Here is a 22,094-nt window from a genome sequence, read left to right on the forward strand (position 1 = left end):
AAGACGCCACCAACCCGATAGCACAGACCCCCCTGGTGGATTCGATTATTATTCCTCTCAACGACATTATTCCCGAGCTCTTGTTGTCGCTGTAGCCCGGAGAGACAGACCCGGTCACTATCTTGTGTACCCCCCTTTCAACGGTCGAGCTGTTGTCTGTTGTTGTTTTCTACCTCTGTCGTCTTCTCTTCAGCATCGGTTCAACAGGTTGAACCTCGAAACAAACCTTTGTGGGTTCACGCCAGACAGGACGACACAACCATGGCGTCGTCGTCGCAAGTTCCAGACATGTCTTCCATGCTATTGAACCTTCCCCCCGAGGTCAGGAATCTCATCTATAAATTCGCCTTTCAACAGTCGCAACCGCTAAGGCTGAGGTGTCCGTCGCAACGTCGACTTCGTCCATCGCGGCCCCCCAGAGACGACCCTCGTGGATTCTTGGATACCTGCCAGCTGATCCGGTCAGAGGCCATCACGTTATTCTACAGTCTCAACGCGCTGGTCTTCCGGTCATCGGCAGACGCCCTGGCATTTCTGTCGGACCCGGATATCCATCCCCTAATCAAATCGTCGTTGACACACATCGCGGTCGATTTTGGCGACAGCACCGACGCCGACACAATCCTCAAGGACCACATCACTCTCGTCGACATCTGTGTCGGCGATCTCCCCCGGCTCAAGGTCCTAGAGACTCGCTTCTATGCCCGAACACTGGACGCCTGCTCATCCTCGCATTTCCGAACCTTGGCGCTCGCCTTTGACGGGCTTGATGCCGACATGAATGCACCTCCTTCACCTCGCTCACCTCGCTCACCGCGGTCGCCTCGGTCACCCCGATCACCACGTGGCTCTCCTCGAAGCTCCATCTCCAGTGGCAGTTCGTCACCTGTCTCGACGCCGGCGACAAGCGTGTGCTCGTCCCCTTGCTGGGAACCCGAACCCGAACCCGAGCTGGACATGTCAGCGATCCAAGCCGAAGTGCTGGAGCAGTACTGCTTCACGCCGTCGGCGGCCATTGCGTTTGCCAACTCGAAGCTGAAGTTCTCGGTCGCGGCCTCGTCCGAGAACTACCCGGGGGTCAAGCACGACAAGCTCATCTGCTACAATTTCCGGATCGGGGTGGACGGCATCGCCAACGCCCTGGGCCCTGCCAAGGAGGCCGTCAGACAGCGAATCAGCCGCGTAGGCATGTTACCCCGGCAGATTAGCGAAATGTACGACACGGCTGCTGACGGCGGGTTCCACCGGCGAGTGCGCTCGACCATTGCCAACTGCGCCAGGATCGACGTTGGGGTGTCGTGATTTGACCGGCAAGCAGGACTGCCTTGACCTGCTAGGCAGATCAAGGCAATAGGCATTCAGGCATTCGGCATCCTTTTTTTTTGCCAAATCTTCTGCTTGCCTCCCTCCTTGACTTTGTTAATTGGTGGGGAAAAACCTGTTTTGTGTGTGGATGATGGATCTCGGGGTTCTGCTTGCTTGCTTAGTCCCCTCTCACAAATTCATCATGGAGGAGGCAAACCTGAGAGACTCCATCAGTTTCCCACTTTTTCCAGTTGGATGGGCTTGCCATTGCCATGGGTTTCTGTTCGTGGTCAACAGAGACCGGGACCGGTACCGAGACCGAGACTGAGACCAAGTTTGCATTGACTTGATGTTCTCTTGCCATTCCAATTCATGGCAAGGCATGGCAACACTCAAGTCATTCACCCACCCGACCGACCAACAGAGAGACCCCACCCCCTCACCACCGCCCCTACCAGAGGGAACATATGACGAAGACGAAAGAAAAGCTACGAAAGCCAACGAAAACCCCAGAACCCGAAAAAAACGAAACGTGAACGAAGATTAGGCATGGGAGGGTAATGCACGGGGTGGATCACGGCGATCCGATCGGGAAGATTCTCAAAAAGAAAGAACAGATCCGTTTGACGAATCTTTGTTCCACGGGAGAGATCTTGTGTGGCCCATGTTTGTGTGCATTTTTTTCACACTCACACACAGACTCACACATACATGCCTCTTATGCATGTATGCATGCATGCGTGCATGCAGATACCCCCTTTCCCTTTTCCTTTCCTTTCCTTCCCTTTCCACAACCCTGCTTGTTGGACTGGACGGCCGTTGTTGTTACATACATACCCCATCACGAGCATTGTAATTTAATTTTTTTTTTACCTTACCCTTACCTTACTAGTTAGTTAGTACCCTTTGGTCGGTATCGCTGCTGACTTATTTTCACGACATGACGACCCCCCAAAAATATGAGTTATGATTATGAATTCCTGAAACCTTTTTACCTGTTGGTTCCTTGTTTTTGTTTTCCCACGTCGTGGTTTTTTTTTTTTTTTTGGTTGGTTTGGGGAGGAATAACTGGATAAAGGGACACGGAGGCACAGGGTTGAATGGTCGAAGGGGGAGTAGGTGATATGTCATGTTGGGTTTTGTAATTGGTCTGGAGATATGCTAGCTACCTATGTACCTACTGTACGTACCTTGATAGGTAGATAGGTAGGTAGGTAGGTACATGCTGTATCTATCTACATATGAGGTGCTATGTACTGTGTAAATATACTGCTGCGCTGTCTCTGTGGTGTGCTGTACCTAATATGTATGTGGTCATGTATCTATTGTATCTATTGTGTGTACGTGTGTATGCGTCTGCGTATGTGAGCGTGTACGTATCTCTCCCTCTCGTCCTTTGCTCAAGCAAAAACACACATGTGCACACACAAACAAAAAAAAAACCCTCCACATCACAATCAATCAATCAATCAACCAATCTGGTGAAAACCTGGACAAAATCGCAAATTCTCATCCGGGCCAACGGCCAACGGCCAGCCAACCAGCCAGCCAGTCAGCCACCAGTCACAGGACCATTGGCCATTGGCCACTGGCCAACGTTACTTGTTTCTTGGTTTCTTGGTTTCTCGTTACTCGTTACTCGTTACTTGTTACCTGTTCCTGATTACCAGGTACGTACTATGTACTACTTAACTGGCCAGCCTCACCGCTTACCTTACCCTAGCTTACCCTTCGCGATCCGATCCGATCCGATCTGATCTGATCGATCCCGTTACCGAGTTTGCTCTTCGTGATCTTGTGGTCTGAAACGAAACAAGAACAGAGGGGTAACGTCCGTTAGCGGGGGAGAGGAGAAGGGGGGGGGCAAGCAGCAGGCAAAACAAGCAAGCAAGGAAGCAAACGAGACGAGGAAGGCAGGCAAGCAAGCAAACACCCGTTGGGGGCTTGAGATTTGAAAAGTCTGGTTCGTGTCACTTGCCTGTTTTGGTAGGTTGGCAGGTAGGCAGCTATGTAACGACGAGGTATGTAGGTGGGTGGGTAGATAGGTGGTAGGAAGCAAAGTAGCTATGGATGTTTTGTTATGTACATCGGTAACAACGGGTACACACCCTCCCCTCCTCCTCCACCTGTATACGAGATTGAGATTTGTTTGAAGACGTAAGCTTGTAGTAACATTTGGGAAACAGGAAAACACGAAACAAAATACACACAGACACAAACAACACACACACACGCACGCACGCGCGCATACACACATGGAAACAAACCAACCCAAAACCCCCCACCACCCACAAAGGATGTGTCTTTCTGAGGCTGACGTCGCGGGCTCGCTCAGGACCCAGATGGCGGGAACCCGCTTGTAGCTCTGCCTTGATCAAACATCAGACAAGATGGGGTGTCATGCGGCGCAGGGTGCATGGAGAGCCTCAGCGCATCGACCATAAATGACCCATGACCCAAACACTCTGTCTTCCAATTCTCCAAGTCTTCCGTTCCAGTCTCGACCATACCGAATACAAGTTCCAACCAGGCCAAAACCCCCCAGTCAGAAGCATTGTCCTGTACTGCCAGTGTCAGTGTCAGTGTCGACCTTCTCAGCATAGCCGTCTCTTTGCAAGTCGCAAACAATCAGCCCGACAATATTTGGCAAAAACGCAACAATGTGCGAAACTATCCGAATCCACCATCACTGTCCCAACGCGGGCTGCAAAGGCGCCATGATCACCAAGGACAACTTGTGCAAGCATGCCAAAAAGAACAAACCGTGCAAAGGGCACAGACATCGCACCGTGGCCGGACAGACAAAAGACTGTGCTTCGCATCGCCGGCAAAAGTACGAGGGCCAGAGTGGAAGAGGCAACCCAACCTGGTGGGATGAAGTTTAACAGGGAAGACGACTGTGGTCAGCGACCGAGGATCCGATAGTGGATATGGAGAGTTATGTCGCAAAGTCGGGGATCTCAGAAATACAGCTTTCCACGTCGACGGTTGAGCCGGACGCATCTGGCCAGAAAGGCCACTCAGCTTTTTCAAGGTCGTATACCTGTCCCTTAGAGACAATTACACGCTGCCGGGTTGCAGCCAAGTGAAGACTCAATATAGCATATCAGCGCTTGAAGTGCAGGATTTTGCTGAGCCGCGCCCAGGCAGCCTCCACTTCTTCCGGAACATCAACGTGAACAATGAAGTCTTTTCCTTCTGGGCCATACCCGTTCTTGTCGTCTCGTATCCGAGGGATTTCCCCCATCAGGAGGTCAATGAAACGGTGGCTATCCCAAAGTGCGGAGGACTCAATACCTGATGTGTCTGCTGTGAGATGCAGCATACCTTTTTCATCTAGAGAAGCCAGAGGGATGAACGTCGGACAGGCGAGAAATTCAGGTGACGGCTCGACGCCTTGGTAAGTGTGCTGAAAGGCAGCCAGGGTGCGCAGCGACATTGTCGGCTCCTGGACGACGATACAAGACCTGGGTGCCGAGATCGAATGTGCCTCGAGCACTCGGCGCGTTTCAATGGCATTGGCTCCACAATTGGTTGAATTGGCTTCAATAATGCATTTTATCTCACCCGACTTGATTCGTCCGTGGAGTTTGGGGTAATACCCGGAGAGAATCCGCTCATAGACGACAGCCTCGGGAAGCCCATCGATTTCGTCGGCCAGCCGACAGTATTGGTCATGGGCGCGAACAGCTTCATAGAGGAATCGTGTAGAGTGCCCAATTCCGCCGCAGATGACCAAGACTTTTGTAAGATCTGGACGCGCTTCCAGGGCTGAGAAGACGTTGTCGGCAATGGGCAGGATCGCGTTGCCACAGAAGACAACGACATCCACGGCAGAGCAGGTGTGGAGCGAAGGGACTTGCAAGCAAGACAGATAGCGTGAGAGGGTGTTGATGTCCGCCACATCCGACTGAGAAAGGGCCACCATCGTGTTGGTCGATGCCCATCAAGGTGAGAGAAAGGACGATTGGCTCGGAAGCGGAAAATCTAAAGGCAGAAAACAGTGTATCACGTGATATCACGTGATAAGACACTCATTGTGCCAAGACATTGGCGCGTCGATCTCCTTCAAGCCTTGGCGGATGCTTCCATCACGCTTTCCTTCTCCAGTCATCCTCTCCGGGAGATTCCACTCGACTATCTCCCTCTTTTGATCCAGCGATTTCGTCTTCAGAAACCTGCGTCACGTCAGCTGGAAACTTCCTATCTGGTGCTATGTCTTTCGGCTACTTGATACAGGTTTGCTACTCAATCCCACCAAATCCCAATCTTGGCCATGGAGACACAATCGGGTCGATAAGCGCACGATGCAACTCTGCTCTGCACCACCCAAATGCCCAGATCAAAGCCAAGGTATCCGGAAGGCTTGGGATCTCTTGGTACCACCCAAAGCTTGATGGTTGTGACGGCTATACTTGGGCAGGAAGCTCGTCATTAGCTTCAGTTACAGCCAAGCTAATATCCCCAAACCAGATGCGAACAAGATCTCCATCTTTTTTCTCTCCCATATATACATGAGGAAGGTGACAAGCCTCCAAAGGAATCGGGGTGCCAAAAGGTCCATCCCTGCACAATCCTTCCTGGCCCTTGTCTGAACACAAGCCCATGTCTCGCCACCACTGTCATTCCATGACCACTGTTGATGTAACTCTCTTTCTTATCGAGTGACCTGCTTTCTGAACAATCCAAGTACTATCGGTGCCTGCCGTATGCAACATGGCTCATTGCTCGGGTAGATGCGGCAGGGGACCGCGGGTGGGGGAATGAAGAGGATGGGTTGATGCATTTATCAAGCAGCGACCTTGCATTTCACCAGAAGTATTGCATTTAGCCTGACGTTCTCGCACGCGAGAGAAAGGAGGACACAACAACCGCTCTTTACGACACAAGTTTCGGAAATGTTGGTTCTACGCAGTCTGGCGACAGCAATAGCTGTTCTGCCATTTGTCTTATCCATTACGCCAGAGTCGGTCCTGCCCAGGACCCAACTGACTGTATTTTGCTAAACTTCTTCTTCTTAGACAGATGCTCGCTGCACCACGACGCGGTGAATTGGTCCCAAACCCGTCAGGAGTAAGTCGAGCCTGACATTGGTAACACAAGGCTGATGCTTGTCAAAAGCAACTAGGTGTATTTAGTGCAACTAGCTATTCATGGGAGACCCATGAAGCAGAGACTGTGTGGCAGCTAATGAATCTCACCACTGGTGAAACTTCTCTACTATACAACGGTTCCGATATCTCGGAGATTGTCTGGGTTGGGCAGTCTGACACGAGCATTCTCTACATTAACGGCACCAACGAAGAAGACAATGGCGGCATCAGCCTGTATGCTGGTGACATAAACGCCATCGATGAAGCGTGTGTCTGCCTTGACGAGATATCGTTACTAGGTTGACACTCATAGGTATCTAATCGCATCACTTCCAGCGCCATATTCTGGGCTCAAGGCGGTGGTAACCCCTTCCGGAAACATAAACTTCCTCTTGAGTTGCCTGGCATGGCCAAATGGGACAGCTTACAACGAGGAGCTGGCCGAAGAGCCGCTGAGTTCAGCAAGAATCTACACGAGCATCTATGTCCGCCATTGGGACACTTGGCTTACTGAAAGGAGAAACGCCGTGTTCGCTGGCACGCTGACTGGGGCCGATAGGTATTCTCTGGGCGGAAGCCTGAAGAACCTTGTAACAGGCCTTGCCAATGTTACTCGGGCTGAAAGTCCTGTCCAGCCCTTTGGTGATTCTGGCGACTACGATATCACGCCGGACGGATCCACGGTCGCTTTCTTGACGAAGAACATTGATTTGCCGTTGTCAAACTATACATCCTCTCAGATCTATCTTGTTCCTCACAATGGTTCATCTTTGCCCGTACCGATCAATGCCTTTTCTGGAAGTTCGACACCTCCAAACGCCAAAGGGGCTTCAGCGAGGCCGTTGTTTTCTCCGGATGGGACAAAGATCGCATATTTCCAGATGGACGGGATCTCCTATGAATCCGACAAGAACAAGATCTACATCGCCAATGTCAATACCAGTAATTTCAATATCACCAGCCTAGCAGAGGACTGGGATAGCACTCCCGATCAACTTAGATGGTCTGCCGATGGCACTTCCCTTTTTGTCGCAGCACCTGATCTGGGTAACGAACGTTTGTTCCAAGTTCCGCTTACGGCTGGACCAGGGTTCAAACCCACAAATATCACCAATGCCGGTGTCGTTGCGTCGTTTTACGTGTTGCCGAACGGTAACCTTTTGGTGTCAGACTCCAAGATATGGTCTTCCCGTGACTTCTACATCATTGGTCCCCGGGGCAGGCTTGTTACCGATCTCTTCCGGTCAAACCAGGTCGACCCCGAACTTGCAGGCCTGGGGCCGACGGACGTCTCGGAGTTCTACACCCTGGGCAGCTTCACTCGGGTGCAGAGCTGGGTCATCTACCCCGAAGGGTTTAATCGGAGCAGGAAATACCCCTTGGCATTCATTGTCCATGGCGGTCCACAAGGTGGACACTACAACTCTTGGAGCACCAGATGGAATTTCAAGGTGTGGGCGGACCAAGGCTACGTGGTCGTGGCGCCGAATCCGACCGGAAGCACTGGCTGGGGAATGGCTTTGCAGGATGCAATCCAAGGAAATTGGGGCAGTCTCCCGTATGAGGACCTCGTTGCTGTGTGGGAGCACGTCAACAGCACATTCGACTATATCGATACCCAGAATGGAATCGAAGCCGGGGCCTCGTACGGCGGCTACATGACAAACTGGATCCAAGGTCATGATCTTGGCAGGAGATTCAAAGCCCTCGTTACGCATGACGGGATGGTCAATACAGTAGCTTCCTACTCGACTGAAGAGCTGTGGTTTATGCAACATGATGTAGGTTTTGCACCGACCTCGAAGACTGTGGCTCACGCTCACCGCAAAACAGATGAATGGCACTCTGTGGGCCAACCGAAATGAATATGATGAGTGGAATCCCATCAACCACGTCGACAAGTGGGCGACGCCACATTTTGTGGTGCACAATGAGCTGGACTACCGACTGCCCATCGCCGAAGGGATCACGCTCTTCAACCTGTTGCAGGAGAGGGGCGTTCCGAGCAAGTTTCTGAGCTTCCCTGATGAGAATCATTGGTGAGGACTCTGTTGTAGAGTGATCGCAATGTCAGACTGACAGTTTGTTGTAGGGTCCTCAACCGGGAGAACAGCCTCGTTTGGCACCGGGAGATTTTTGCGTGGATAAACCACTACTCCGGCATCAGTACGTCGGGCATGTGAACGACTAGGTCTCTAGAAAAGGGTTTCTTGAGGGACAACCTCAGCACGACAAAAAGTGCATGCAACGTTTTTCTGATCAAACACGTTAGCGACAGAGACGAGCCCTGGAAATGGCGTCATTTACGGACATTTTGTGGATATCGAGCCTCTGATCGACGTCTCGGCTTCTCTTGGATTGCTACTCTGTTTTTTTTGTTTTTTTTTCCTCCTCTTTCTCTGGCCATTCCCCCGCCTCTTGTGTTGCATAGGACGTACACTCCACCACCTCCACTTTCTCTCCATCTTTCTCTTATATACCGCCACATAAATCTTTTTCTGCAGGGATCTCGGCGTGCGTTGTCTGGCCCCGACGTGCCTCTCCGAATGATCGATGGCCCGTTCCTCTTTTCGGGGCTTGGGTGGTCCCACAGGAGAACTGGGCCTACTGCATGGATGATGACATGCCAATGTTCCGCCGTCTGGTGCCATTGGCTTTGTCTGGGATTGCAGGCGTATAGCGACCCAAGTCCCTGCACACCCAAGACCGATCAGCACCTCGACAAGCCCACGACACGAAAAATCATCGTGATCATCTTATCTTGATTAGATGAAAATTATCTGATGAGATTATCAAAAATGCCCCGAGTCCAGTCTGAGGTCCCCCTTGTGGCATCATCGAAAACCCTCTCACGTCCCTTTTGGTAACGACGTCCGAATCCACTTGCGGATTCGTATGCTTTGACTTGCACACAACTACTGCTTTCCGACATCGCTGTTTTCCCCCTGGTGGATTGGTCTTGTCCTTCATCATTTGATTCCCCCTCCTTCATCCCTGGGGATAGCAGAGAGGCTTTGCCCCACCAGTGGGTGTTCTTGGTACGTTGGCCTGAGGACCGCCCTTCCCTAACACTGCCTATCGAGCAGCAGGGGCGACAGAATTTTTCCTGCGTGCTGATCGTGTCGTTGCATTGTGGGTGACGACGTGACTACGCTTCAGCTGGGTTGTATATGGGTATAATGGATCGACCTTACTCCCCGATGGAGGGGGCATCTCATCTACTTGGGGAGGTCCCTCTGTTCTCGTTGGGTTTTTATTTTCGTTATTCCTGTGTTTGTCCCTGTTGTCTCTCCTGTTGTCTGATTGTCGTTGTCGATTCTTTCGCCGTGCTGGTCCGCACCCTCCTCCTCCTCCTCCTCTAGAGAAAGTGATGCCCTCGGACCAAAAGCCACCGTCGGCCCAAGCCATATCCCCTTCCTCCCACGACCGCACATCACCCGCGAGCAGTGACACCACCATCGTTGACGAGGAGAAGAATGAGACGGCCGAAGAAACCGTCCGGTCCCGAACGGACTCGGAATCGGAGGAGGAGAACCAGAAAGCCCTGAACGCCGCCTGGGGAAAACATGGGAGAACATGGATGTGGATTGGGTATGTCCCTACGTCTTCTCTCGCCCATCTGCCTGTCTTCTTGCCCTGCCTGTAGGGGGGCACCTCACCTCAAACCCAAAACGTGCCCTTTTTAACCTGGCTAACAGATGGCGGAACCAAACAGGATCGCACTCATGTGGACCATCTTGTAAGGTGACCCTAGGATCCATTAGAGACTTACCGTGGTGCACAGCACATTTTACTGAGTTTTGGGGGCTCGTGACAGTGAACTCGACTACACGACCATCTACAACTACCAGAACTACGCGGCGTCGGACTTTGGCGAGATCGCGCTCCTCGGGGCGCTGATGACGGTGGGCACCATCGTGGCGGCGGTGCTCAAGCCGCCGCTGGCAAAGATCTCGGACGTGGTCGGGCGGGCCGAGACGTACGGGGCCGTCATCGCGTGCTACGTCGTGTCGTACATCCTGTGCGCGTCGGCGCGCTCCTTCGGCCAGTACATCGGGGGTTACATTGTCTACAGCGTCGGGCAGACGGGGATGCAGATCCTCAACCAGATCATCGTGGCGGACATCACGACGTCGCGGTGGCGCGGGCTCGCCAACGCCCTGGTCAGCCTGCCCTTTATGATCGTGCCGTGGTGCTCGGCCTTCATCGTCGACGGAGCCCTCGCCACCATCGGCTGGCGCTGGGGCATCGGCATGTTCGCCATCATCATGCCCGTGTGCTCGCTCAGCGTCATCGTGCCGCTGCTCGGGTTCCAGCGCCGGTTGGAGCGGGTGCGCGGCGGCGGCGCCGCAAAAGTGCGCACAAAGACCACCGTCCGCGGGTTCGCCGCGCAGATCGACCTGGGCGGGATGCTCCTCCTCTGCGGCGGGTGCGCCATGATCTTGCTCCCCGTGGCGCTGGCGGGGAACTCCAACGGCAGCTGGCGCGCCCCGTGGGTGCCGACGCTGATCGTCCTGGGTGTGCTGTGCCTGGTCGGGCTGGGGGTGTACGAGTCGCGGTTCGCCACGAAGCCGGCGATGCCGCCGCGGCTGTTCAAGAACATCTCGGTGACGCTGGCGTTTGCGATCGGATTTCTCGACGCGTTCGCCTACAGCGTCACGCACACGTACCTGTACGCGTGGGCGACGGTGGTGCACGGGCTGGACCCGCGCGACGCGACCTTCCTCACCTACACGGCCGGGTGCGTCCAGGTGCTGACGGGCCTGGGCACGGGCTTCCTCATGTACCGGTCGCGGCGGTACAAGTGGCTGCTCCTCATCGGCGTCGTGGTCCGGCTGATCGGGTACGGGTTCATGATGCGGCTGCGCGGCGCCGACAACTCGCTCGCCGAGATCATCGCCATGCAGGTCGTCCAGGGCGCCGGGAGCGGCGCCGTCGGGACCGTGGTGATCGTCGTCGCGCAGGTCGTCGTGCCCCGCGCGGACCTCGCCCACTCGACCGCCCTCGAGCTCCTGTGCATCTACCTGGGCAACAGCACGGGCTCCGCCATCGCGGGGACCATCTACACGAGCCTGTTCAAGGGCCGGCTGCGCTTCTGGCTGGGTCCCGACACCGACCCCGCCGCCATCAACAGCGTCTACGACTCCATCACGGCCGTGGTCCTGCCCGAGACGGGCACCGCCCAGCGCAACGCCGTCAACCACGCCTACTCGGACATTCTGCGCTTCATGACCATCGCCGCCCTGGTCGCGTCCGCCGTCCCCATGGTCATGGTCTGGTTCCTGCCCAATCTCCAGCTGAGCGACAAGCACAACCTGGCGGGGAGCCCGGGTGGTGTCGACTCGGGGGGGCCGGACCGCAGGCGAGACACGAGTGATGAGACGAGGCTGCAGAAGTGGCGGCGGAGGATACGGTGGTGATTTTTCCAGGAAAAAGAGACAATAAACTGGATTGATCTGGACTGAACTCGACGGCTTTCTTTCTACCTCTGAACGAGAACGGAGGTAGATGACGACGCAGGACACCAGATGTCTTTATCGCACCCCCACGCTGTCTCGAACCCTGGCCTGGATATACCTAACCCGTCTATCTACCTATATACCTTTGGTTCCAGCCATCCAGCGGAACCCATCTCACATCTCACATCTCACATGCATAGCATAGCATAGCATAGCATAGCATAGTATATATCTCTCTCCAGACACGAGGTAGATATGAGGTATATACGAGGGTATATATTCCGCGCGGGAGTTTGGGAGGGAAATATGGCCACAACCCCAAAAAGTCGCGAGTCGCCAAGTCGAAAAATAGAGACGAGGGAAGGATTTCTGGATTTATCACAACACAGTACATATTACATGTACATACCGATGAGGGATGGTACGAGGTGTATATATGGCTTTAAGGAATGAATGCAAAGAGAGCATCTACGGGAGCAGCAGGGTATACAATTGTCAGTGGTGTGTCCATTAACACACTGTTTCATAACTGTAGGTATTGTACATACATTCCTAGTTTGGAAGAGGGAAAGGGACCTGTAGAAATCTAATCAGATTTCAGTGAGAGGGACTTCTGCCCGCTAATCTAGCTCGTTGGCTCGTTGACTCGTTAGCTACAGTAAAATGTTAGACACATACTCGTACACACCGAGCACACACCTCGCGTGTCTTCTGTGTCTGTGTCTAGCGTGTCTGCCAAACATGGCTCGTTCTTGCGCGCCCGCGTGGAAACCCCCCCGGATTGATTCCCTCTCTGGGTCTGGTCTAGTCTAGTCTGAGGGGAGAAACTCGCTAAATCTCGAGAGAGCAAACGCGAATATCGGGAGTCATGGCGTGCGTGTGTGCGTGTGTGCGTCCGTAGACTATTACGTGGTACTACCCCGTACATACTGTTAGAGCACGGCATCGTAGTGGTAGTGGTAGTGGTAGTAGTGTATGTGGTGGATAGGCGGAGATAGATTCCTGAAAGAAGGTGGTGGTGGTGGTGGTGGTGATGATGACGATGACGATGATGGATGACGGACGATGATAGGCGCGCAACATGGGCATAAAATTAATATGTCCTAGAGGATGTACGGAGTATTACCCCATATTATCCTCGATGCCCAAGCCCGTCTTGATTGTCTAGCGGACACGCAGATAATACCTCGTACGAGTGAGTACAAGTATTGATTGATATGGTCATCATCATTCCAAGCCTTCGTAATAAAGAGAGATGGAGAGAGCAGGACACGAATCTAGAGAGCGTGGTAGGTGAGGTAAGGTGAGGTGATTCCTACGAGGACCGAAGTATTTTAATCAAATACTTGTAATTAACATTTTGCGCCCCCAAGCCCTGATCCCTCATCATCCCTCATCCATCGCCCGTCGCCTATCGTCCATCATTCCTCATGGCTGGAAGCTGGGGCCAGACAAGGAAGCGTGCCTGTCTCGCCTAAACCCACGCAAACCACGCAAACTCGTATCCGGCGCTGACTAGCGCTGATCTGACGCCCTGCTTCTGTGCCCGTGTCCGCGCATGCGTGATACCTAGTGGTACCTTGTAATAATGGTGGACGCAGGGTTTCAATCAAACATTAACTCGGTCGGTACCCCAAGGCGGGAAAGGGGGGCGCATTTCCCTCCTTTTGTGTTTGCCCTGCATTCTTGAATAATAGTGCCTGTGCCAGACCGAAAATGAACCCCCCCTACCTACCTTAGGTACCAAGTACTTCGCGCTTGTCAGGTGATAATAACCCCTTACCCTGGTTTTGGGAGGGTGATAACGACAAAGTAACATCGCGGGAAAGAAATATAAAATCCATTCGACGAGGAGCCAACCTTACCTCTGAAGATCGATCGAAAAAGCATACCCCTGGTGTCGGAGGAGGAATTCCGCTCGTCTCAGCTCAACTCACTTTCATCTCAACCCCAGACGACACGATGGACGTCGTTGCGCTCGCCAAAGTCTGCGGTTTGGCCTCGTCAGGCATATTTGCAGGTCTGTCTTCTTTACCCACTCTCCTTTCTTTCCCACGGCTCTCTCCCTGCCCATATCTGTTTTGGGATGAATGATTGATCGCTGACTGACCGACGGTCGTCCATTTCAGGATACACCTGGGCCCTGTCCCATGCTGCCGTGCCGGCGATTCTGTTTGCCCCAGACGCCCTGGCGGCGCGAGAATGGCGCTACCAGTATCTCATGGGGTTCCATGTCGGTTAACCTGATCCTTTCGCGATCCGAGCGAGAAACTGGTCATGGTTTCCCTTTCTGACGCGCTGTGGTGGATGGCAGATCTCTAGACCCATGTGCGTCATCAACGGCTTGTCCTTTGGGTTCCTGGCATATCACGGTAAGGGGGTTTCATTTCATCTGGAGGTGGAGGCGGTCCTTTGTCGTGGATTTGCTGATCCGAAGGCTCCTCTCTTACAGCACCCGGGGGATCTCTTCTTCGATATCTCTACATCCTCGCCGCATCGGCCAGTGCCTCCGGGGTGCCCTACGCCCTGACCTTTCTGCGTCGGACCAACGGCGCCCTGTCGCGAAAAGCAGATCGTCTGGCCGGACCCGGTGGTGGGGAGATGGCACTGACATACGCCTTCAACGAGAAACGCAGCATCGACCGAGACGGGAAGATGAGCACCGCCGAGGCCATCAAGCGGTGGCAGTGGCACAATTATGTGAGGACTTGGGTGTTGGTGCTGGGGACGGTGGCGGGTGCGTTGGCCGTAGCGATGGATTGATGTTATGATGGTGATAGAGGGAGTGACACTGTGGTTGGTTTCAGGATGTTTGGGAGCGAGCATCCGGTCAGGTTGACGGGTGTGCAAGTAGATGGTAATTGGCACACAAGCATTCGGGAGCCAAGCCGTGATGCGTTGCTGTACCGAGTCAGCGAGTATTCACTTGGGGTCTGGGTGTCATGCGGAGCCAAAGGAATTCTTGGGGTGATGATTCCAACAGTACCTGGTTAGGTAAGCCCACGACCTTTAGGCACGCCCAGCTTAAATTCGGGGCTCTTGAGGCTCCCTGGAGAAACCACCTAGACCCTGAGCGAGGGTTACACGTGAGTACCTCGTTCCTCTAGGCACTCCATCCGGGCGGGCCTGGGCCTCTTCAGCGTGGCACCCCAAGACCTGTGCTTCTTCTTCAGCCTCCAATTTAATTAATTTTAGAAAAAAACCTGCTCATTCACTCTCCCCCCAGCCTCGGCCTTGAGCCTCAGCCTCATCGTCCCTCCCTCAATAATGTCCATCCACTCCCCCTCCCTTCTTAGCCTCTTTCTTAGCCACAATAATTTATTAGACAAAAAAACCCAAAACATGCTCACCTCCTCCCCCAACCCAACTGCGGGGACCTCGAGGGAGATGAGGACGAGGCTAGGCGTTGTGGCATGGGTATGATATCTTGCTCAATCTTGCTCTTTTTTCCATTCTTCGAGGAGGGAAAGGGCTGGAATGCTTCGGATTGAGCGAGTAAGTTGAGTGTGTTAAGTGATTGATTGATTGGAGATCTTGAGCAGGTTATTCCTCGTAAACAATGCCATCTCCGTCCCGTGTTTTCCCCCCAAAGGGGGGAGAGTATATGAAGATGAGGTGCCCGTCGCAGGTCGCATATCCGATGTTCTTGAATGAATATCCATAATAACATCGACGTCTTGTACTCATACAACAAACCATAGCTTTTCCCTCCTAACTTGTCGTCCCCTAATCCCATCTCAATCTGTAACGCCCAAAACCATGTGTGGCGATTCTCATCTCCCTCCCGCTCCCGAGTCCGGCGACCTCATCGCCATCATCCACCCTAACCCGCAATCATCCTTTCGGGGACGACTGAAACTGTCGAATCGAGCGCCAGGAGCGACCACGACCACTCTCCAATGTGCAGAAAGTAACGCCTCCGACCTTTGCGGACCCGACGCTCTCTTGAATGTGAGGATACAGTAAGTCGAATTGCCGCTTCAGTCCCTGTCCCTGTTATGCTGCGCAGTATCCACTGACACCTCACCTAGCAAATATGGTCAACCTCTCTCAACTTCGTCACATTCCGCTGCCGACTCGGATTCCGAGGACGAATATGACCCGTCCAATCCCGTCTTGTATTCGTTCTTTGTCGACATGGTCAGCGCGTCAAAGACAGGTGATCTAAGACTCAACCTCGGTGTCGGCGGGGACGGTGTCGTGGGCCGCACAGTATCCATCGTCGATGGTCGGAGGAGAAAGCTTCTGGGAGAGGGAGTTATTGGGTGGAGTTGAATTTTGTCAACATTTTGCGTGTCTAGTTTTGGGAATGCGAATTTTGGGAGTGGCAGTAATGAGCCGTCGATTAAAGCAGATACCCCATCCATCCACTGTTATTCATGTACACATCAAACATGTCCAGCTCCTGAGTGCTGAAGTTGAACTGGTCCCAGTTGGTGTTTCCGTAACTGGCAGCGTCGTACGCGGCATTCAAGTTCGCACCGAATTTGTCCACGTTCGACCAACCACCCCCAGGAAGCAGAGCAGGTGTATAAGGCCTGGCTGGTGGCGCGCTCGTGATGTTTTCAGGCCCAGGGTATGGCATCCGTTTTACAGAGGCGATAATGCTCGCAGGATCCTGCCGCAGGATGCTGGACGCTCGTTGCCGTCGTGTCTGGTCATCCTGGCCTTGTTCATCGTCTGAGAGCTGTCCGGATCGATGCATGTGCCAGATCTTGAGCTTCATAAAGACGAACCCAAAAGCCTCCGCGCAGGGGTTCATGCCGCCAGCCGACACCTCGCCCAGTCGGTGGATAATGGCATCCAGATAATAGCCCGTCTTCAAGTCAGGGACAAAGATCGAGCCAAACTTGGATTCTGACGAGCTGAATATCCAGTGCAGCTTGATCAGGACCACCACCGCATATGCATTCCAGACAATGTAGATATTGGACAGGTTTCGAGCACATCTGACCTCGAGCGAGAGGTAGACATCCAGGACTCGCTGGCTACTTTCCAGCAGTGTCGACAGGGCCTCAATGTGAGCAGATGTCACGAAATCCGGAGCTCTGCGCTGCTCCAACTGAGACACTCCAGGACGGAAGTCATCGACATTGTGGTCGTAGTGGACTGCGATCTCGTGAATATACAAGTTGAGGCATGCAGCTTGGTGTTGCGCAAGTCCTTGTCACAAGTCAGCCCCCCTGTCAAACAGCTGTGTGCAATGAGGAGACTTACGCTGATCCACCGAGACGTCGACATTCTGCTCCCATTGTTGCAGCTGCCGTTCAAAGCACTTTAGCTGATACTGCACCCTTGGCTCCATAAAGTTGAGATCGGCACCGGGATCATCCATATGGAAAGCCGCTGAAACTTCCTCCGCAAGACGCGCCAGTTCCACGTTGCTACACAGGAATTTGTCGCTCGGAGCAGCATGAGGGCTGGTTCGGAGTATCTCCAGGCACTCTTCTATACGTGGGCCGAACCTGATGAGGGTCGGGAGACGAAGGAGTGTCGTGACACTAAGTTGGAACAATCAGCACAGTCGCGGTCACACAGTAAGAGCTCAGCAAACCTTATATTGGCCTGGTAGCACGCCAGCCACGTGCGAGCCAGTTCAACCTCTTCTTGTGTACTCCTTTTCAGCTTTGACCTCTTGCCGATTCCTAATTCCAGAGACATGGAAATGGCGGCTTGGATGTTTTGGTTAAAGGCAAGATCCCTCGCCGTGCGCGGCCTAACGTAGTATTGAGAGTTTAGCAGCACGGCCTGGATCATGTCCAAAGATTTGTCACCATGGAAGAGCACTCGTTCTGCAATCTGCCGATTGACCTCAATGGTGAGTGCTGCCTGGGCCGACGGTTGCACGACAGGGCTTGCTATAGCCAAGATGGTTAGAAACGTGATAGGACGGGCCCTCCGAATGTGTTCGGGGTCCGTGTCTGGCGGAAAAACGACGTATGGACAAGCAGAGCACATTTCCTTCATCCAGTGATTGAACATTGCTGTCGCACTCTCCATGCTCAAGTCGCCACGGTCAATGACGTCGACGTACTCGTCTTTAGCGATACCATCGACTTGCACCGGGTTACAACCTCTACTAAACTCTGGTTGAGTGGGCGGCACAAATGTCTTTTCCATGAGATTGTGCGGATAAGAGTCCAAGCTGGTATTAGACGTGTCATCGGTTTTGGCGGGTTCTGAGCTGGCACTGGTAGGGGCATCTTTGGGCGGCGACTCATCCTCAGGCTTGCCGCCATCCGTCGCCTGTTGTTTGGCCAGTAAAGCGTTAGTCAAGGCATTGATTTTCTTCTCCAATTCGGCCACCTTGTGGACCGTCTTTTGTCGTTTCCGCGGGGGACCTGGCATGACACATTCCCGGTTGACTTTGGCGCACGCATTACAGGCATCTTGGCCCTCGACGGGGAGGCACCTGATTTTCATGCTTCTGCAAGCGATACACGCACGTGACCTCTTCTGCCGCTTGGGTTTTTCGGTGCTTGAGCCTTCATCTTCCTCCAGACTTTCTGGGGACTGACTATGGCTGGTTGAGTCTTGAAGTTGGGCATCATGGAGAATGGCGCGTGTTTCAGGGGAGCGGTTTTGATTGAAAGGCAATAGGCTTTCCACAGGAAGTGGTCTGTCAGGCGCCATGGTGTGTATCAATAGTGCCTGGTTGGAAAATCCGTCATATCAGACCCGCCCAAGAGGCAAGGCATATCCCGTGATGACAAACTGGGTCCTGATTAGGCTGGCATGGATTTCGCAAGGGGCAGTCCGCAGTTCGACCAGAAACAACCTCCACTTCGATAGTAGATCTGGATAGATAATGGGGAGAGCAATCTAGGGGTTGATGACGGGAACTGAGTGGCGTGCTGGGTAGTTAGAAATCAAAAACGAGAAAAGGCATCTGGGTCGACCGGAATCACGGTTTTCGGACTCGCTGTTAAGCAGCTGCTTCGGAGCCGGCGGAATGTTGAGTCCGAATACGTGGTTCAACCAATCGCTGGGCATGATGTCAGTGATGAGTCATTGACTGGACACAGCCTCGCGCAGCCTTGTGCAGCCTTGTGCAGCCTTGCCTTTATGAGATCCAATGAAACACAATTCACAGGGTATCTAGGTACATCGTATTGGTACAAATAGCGGGGTAACCCACGGGCTACAGAGATACAGGTACCTGGCCATGGCTGAAGGAAAAGTTGCCTTACCAAGATATGCATAGAGTGACAAGCCTCAAGACTCCTGATGGCAACCGTACACTCATGCAGGCCAGGAACTGCAGGGGCAGGTCAATTTGTGCCTCCGGGCAACAGGACTTCATATGCCTTGGCCATCATCACGACCCCAGAGTTTGACAGTTCTGTCGTGCCCACTGCTAGCAATCCATTTGGCGTCATTGGTGACATCGACACTGAGAACATTGCCCGTATGGCCACTGAGCTGTTTCACAAACGACCAATCATCTGCTGAGAAGATGTTGACATTCTTGTCAAAGCCACTCGTCACAAAGAATGTGCCCGCTTTTCGAGGATTGTGCTCCTGTCTGACGCCGCTGCCCTCTACGAGGGAGGACTTGTCGCCATCCAGGCCTTTGAACCATTTCAGGTCCGAAACATTGCCATTATGAGCACCAATCCCTCCCACGTTGCGCACTTGACGGAGATCCCAGCATTTGACCCATCCGTCACCAGAGCCGGAAAGGACGCGATAGCCGTCAATGCTCCAATCCAGGGAGAAGATCTCACGGATGTGGCCTTCCAAGATCATGACCGTACGCCCTGTCCTGAGATCCCAGATTCTCCCTATGCTGTCAAATCCTCCACTGGCGAGCAATGAGCCGTCAGTGTTGAAACTGACAGCGAATACTTGCCTTGAGTGTCCTTCTTGTAACAGGAGCTCGGTTGTCGTCTCCACGTCCCATAACCGCCAGGTCGTGTCAAATGAGGCCGAGGCAAGATATTTTCCCGAGGGGTGAAACTCGACCCTGCAAACACGGTCGGTGTGGCCCTGCAAAGTGCCAATAGGTGTCTCCTTGTTCAATGACCACAGATGTATATCACTTTCTCCGCCTTGTCCGCCGGCACCGCTTGCAAGATTCAGAGAATCTGGAGACACATTGGATTCTTGTAGTGTTGCACCAGGATACCAGGCAATCCCGCCGACAATGCCTGTGTGGCCCCTAAGCGTCACCTTTTCGTCTAGGTTCGGGACATCGAGTAATTTAATGCCACCGCCCCAATTGCCGGCGGCGATTAGCTCGCCGTTGGGGGCAAATCGAGTGATGCTGACGGGTCGCTCTCCAGCAATCTGTGTTCCAAACAACTCAAACCCTTGTAATTTCTCTTTGATCTCCTTGCGATGTTTGATATGTGTGCGTAATGGGATGGTAGCGTCTTCTCTCTGCCTCTGTATCCGCGCTTTTGCCCTCGGTAGGGAGAACCTAGCGATGTCTCTTCTCGCTTCGAGCAGTTCCGGTAGACCCTCGGTGTAGAACTCTTCTTCTTGATCGGCCTCCTCTTCTGCTTCTCCCATCTGTACGTCGGCAACAGCCCCGTTTGACCCAGCTGCATCCTCTTGGTCCAACAAGAGTTCCCGTAGACGACTTCGCCGATCCGCAGCGTCCTCTCCAAAAAGTGTGACAGGCTCTCCGAGTTCGCGTAGTCGTGCCCTGACTTTTCCATCGTCCGTGGGAACCGCTAGCATAGCCAGTCTTCGTTTTCGGTCGAATTGGGAGAGGATAGCAGATGCTTTTTCGGGAGCGACACCGCCGGCTCCAGTAGGAAGGTCATAATTCCGATCGACAGCTGACAGGAAAGTGAGCCCAGAACTATGAAGACGAAACAATGGCAATACTTACGAAGGTTGGCCAAATCCACGCCCATCTCGGTATCCTGCACTCAGCCATTTCCGTCAGTCTTGTGTGCCTCCACCTGTTGCTCCGTCACCAGGGAAGATGCGGCCTTGGAGGCAAAATGTAAATAGAGAGACATAGAATAATTTGCTTGCGGCGAAGAGTCTTACCTGGCGTTCCTCCTCCACATACGCCTGACGCGCTGGGTGCATCATCTTGATGGCTGGACGTCGAGCGACGGGCCTCGGAGGATCTGGAAATGGGATGAATACGCTGGTAGCAGTCGATGAACTCCAATACAACGAGTTTTCGTGAGACCCAGTTGTGGCTATAGGGAAACAAAAGTCCAGTCGCAGGGCAGGGTACACCCCTCAAGTCTCCACAGGCTCTCGGGGACGAGAAATGACGCCGCTTAGTCGTGGTTCGATTACATAATATTTACGGGACTACGGCGAAGCACTAAGGCCATGAAACCTCTTGGATATTCACGTGGAATTTACTCGGTTGTCTTATCTTGACTTCATTGTGCTCCTCATTGCATGGCCATGCCGCGTACTTATCTGGCCTCGGACATGTAAAATATTTACCTACCATGCCTTACAATACACCCGTACGCGACCTAAGTAAGTGCGTTTACCTTTACTTCAGCCTTGTTTTGAGTTAGTGGCACAGGCACCTTTGGCGCGCTGCCATCGTACAAGGCTGCGACCCAATCTGACTCCCTAGCATTCACTCCAATTGCGCCACAGGTCACCCGTCTTCACCTGTCTCGTGCGCTTTCTAGTGTTACTTACTAAGATCCCTTTATTCTCGCCCTCCTCCGTTTGACTTCACTCGTTGTGCCGCCTGCAAAACAATTTTTTAGAGCGACTCAGAGCCTTGGAACAGTCTTCTGGTACTTCGGTGAACTACTTACGCGCACTGAATGGCCGACTTAACGCTCGCAAAGTCTGTCAGTTTCGCTTGCTGCCGGTCCGTTCAACCCTACTGCCACTGTATGTCAAGCAGGAGCGTCGCAACAAGGCATATAAAAGCTATTTAGAAGATGCTCGAGAGCAAACGCGTCGAAAAGAGGACAAGGTGTCTCAGGTTGTCAAGAATGGCAAGGACTCAGATCTGGCTCAATCCAGGCCGCAGCTCGAGACCCTGAATAAAGCGCTGCCTAAATGAAGGGCGGATCTAGGAAATGCAAGCACCGAGGAGGACGTCGGTAGGGTAATCAAGGCCAAGCAGTTAAGTCAGCAGGTGGCCACGCCTGTATCCAATATGTGCCTGGGTCTCCAAGAGAGAACAGTACTGTGCATGCCTTTTTCCAAAGACAAAAAAATGAGCTTGCAAAATGTCCGGGCCTGTATGGCTCGCCCGTATAAGCTCTGTGCGGTCCGAACTCGTCTTTCATCCACA

General features: G+C 53.1%; 7 protein-coding genes across 7 annotated transcripts; 4 read left to right on the forward strand and 3 right to left on the reverse strand.

Moving 5' to 3' along the window:
* Positions 1-261: 261 nt before the first annotated feature.
* On the forward strand, positions 262-1,302 carry AYO21_00282 (hypothetical protein; the record flags this gene model as incomplete). The annotated part of the gene is made up of 1 exon (XM_022650272.1): positions 262-1,302. The coding sequence occupies one exon, from the start codon at positions 262-264 to the stop codon at positions 1,300-1,302; it is 1,041 nt and encodes a 346-aa protein (XP_022517598.1).
* A 3,109-nt stretch (positions 1,303-4,411) lies between these two features.
* Positions 4,412-5,233, reverse strand: AYO21_00283 (hypothetical protein; the record flags this gene model as incomplete). The annotated part of the gene is made up of 1 exon (XM_022650273.1): positions 4,412-5,233. The coding sequence occupies one exon, from the start codon at positions 5,231-5,233 to the stop codon at positions 4,412-4,414; it is 822 nt and encodes a 273-aa protein (XP_022517599.1).
* A 1,262-nt stretch (positions 5,234-6,495) lies between these two features.
* Positions 6,496-11,818, forward strand: AYO21_00284 (hypothetical protein; the record flags this gene model as incomplete). Its single annotated transcript, XM_022650274.1, has 6 exons — positions 6,496-6,665; positions 6,712-8,179; positions 8,232-8,437; positions 8,491-8,564; positions 9,761-9,989; positions 10,216-11,818. The coding sequence occupies 6 exons, from the start codon at positions 6,496-6,498 to the stop codon at positions 11,816-11,818; spliced, it is 3,750 nt and encodes a 1,249-aa protein (XP_022517600.1).
* Positions 11,819-13,819: 2,001 nt separating this feature from the next.
* Positions 13,820-14,620, forward strand: AYO21_00285 (hypothetical protein; the record flags this gene model as incomplete). The annotated part of the gene is made up of 4 exons (XM_022650275.1): positions 13,820-13,877; positions 13,987-14,090; positions 14,172-14,229; positions 14,310-14,620. The coding sequence occupies 4 exons, from the start codon at positions 13,820-13,822 to the stop codon at positions 14,618-14,620; spliced, it is 531 nt and encodes a 176-aa protein (XP_022517601.1).
* A 996-nt stretch (positions 14,621-15,616) lies between these two features.
* On the forward strand, positions 15,617-16,132 carry AYO21_00286 (hypothetical protein; the record flags this gene model as incomplete). The annotated part of the gene is made up of 2 exons (XM_022650276.1): positions 15,617-15,819; positions 15,889-16,132. 2 exons carry the CDS (start codon positions 15,617-15,619, stop codon positions 16,130-16,132), a joined length of 447 nt encoding a protein of 148 aa, XP_022517602.1.
* A 70-nt stretch (positions 16,133-16,202) lies between these two features.
* Positions 16,203-18,490, reverse strand: AYO21_00287 (hypothetical protein; the record flags this gene model as incomplete). Its single annotated transcript, XM_022650277.1, has 3 exons — positions 16,203-17,020; positions 17,075-17,358; positions 17,412-18,490. 3 exons carry the CDS (start codon positions 18,488-18,490, stop codon positions 16,203-16,205), a joined length of 2,181 nt encoding a protein of 726 aa, XP_022517603.1.
* A 666-nt stretch (positions 18,491-19,156) lies between these two features.
* On the reverse strand, positions 19,157-20,721 carry AYO21_00288 (hypothetical protein; the record flags this gene model as incomplete). The annotated part of the gene is made up of 2 exons (XM_022650278.1): positions 19,157-20,643; positions 20,697-20,721. 2 exons carry the CDS (start codon positions 20,719-20,721, stop codon positions 19,157-19,159), a joined length of 1,512 nt encoding a protein of 503 aa, XP_022517604.1.
* Positions 20,722-22,094: the final 1,373 nt, after the last annotated feature.

Source organism: Fonsecaea monophora, assembly GCF_001642475.1.
Source record: "Fonsecaea monophora strain CBS 269.37 chromosome Unknown Scaff1, whole genome shotgun sequence".
NCBI classification, from domain to species: domain Eukaryota; kingdom Fungi; phylum Ascomycota; class Eurotiomycetes; order Chaetothyriales; family Herpotrichiellaceae; genus Fonsecaea; species Fonsecaea monophora.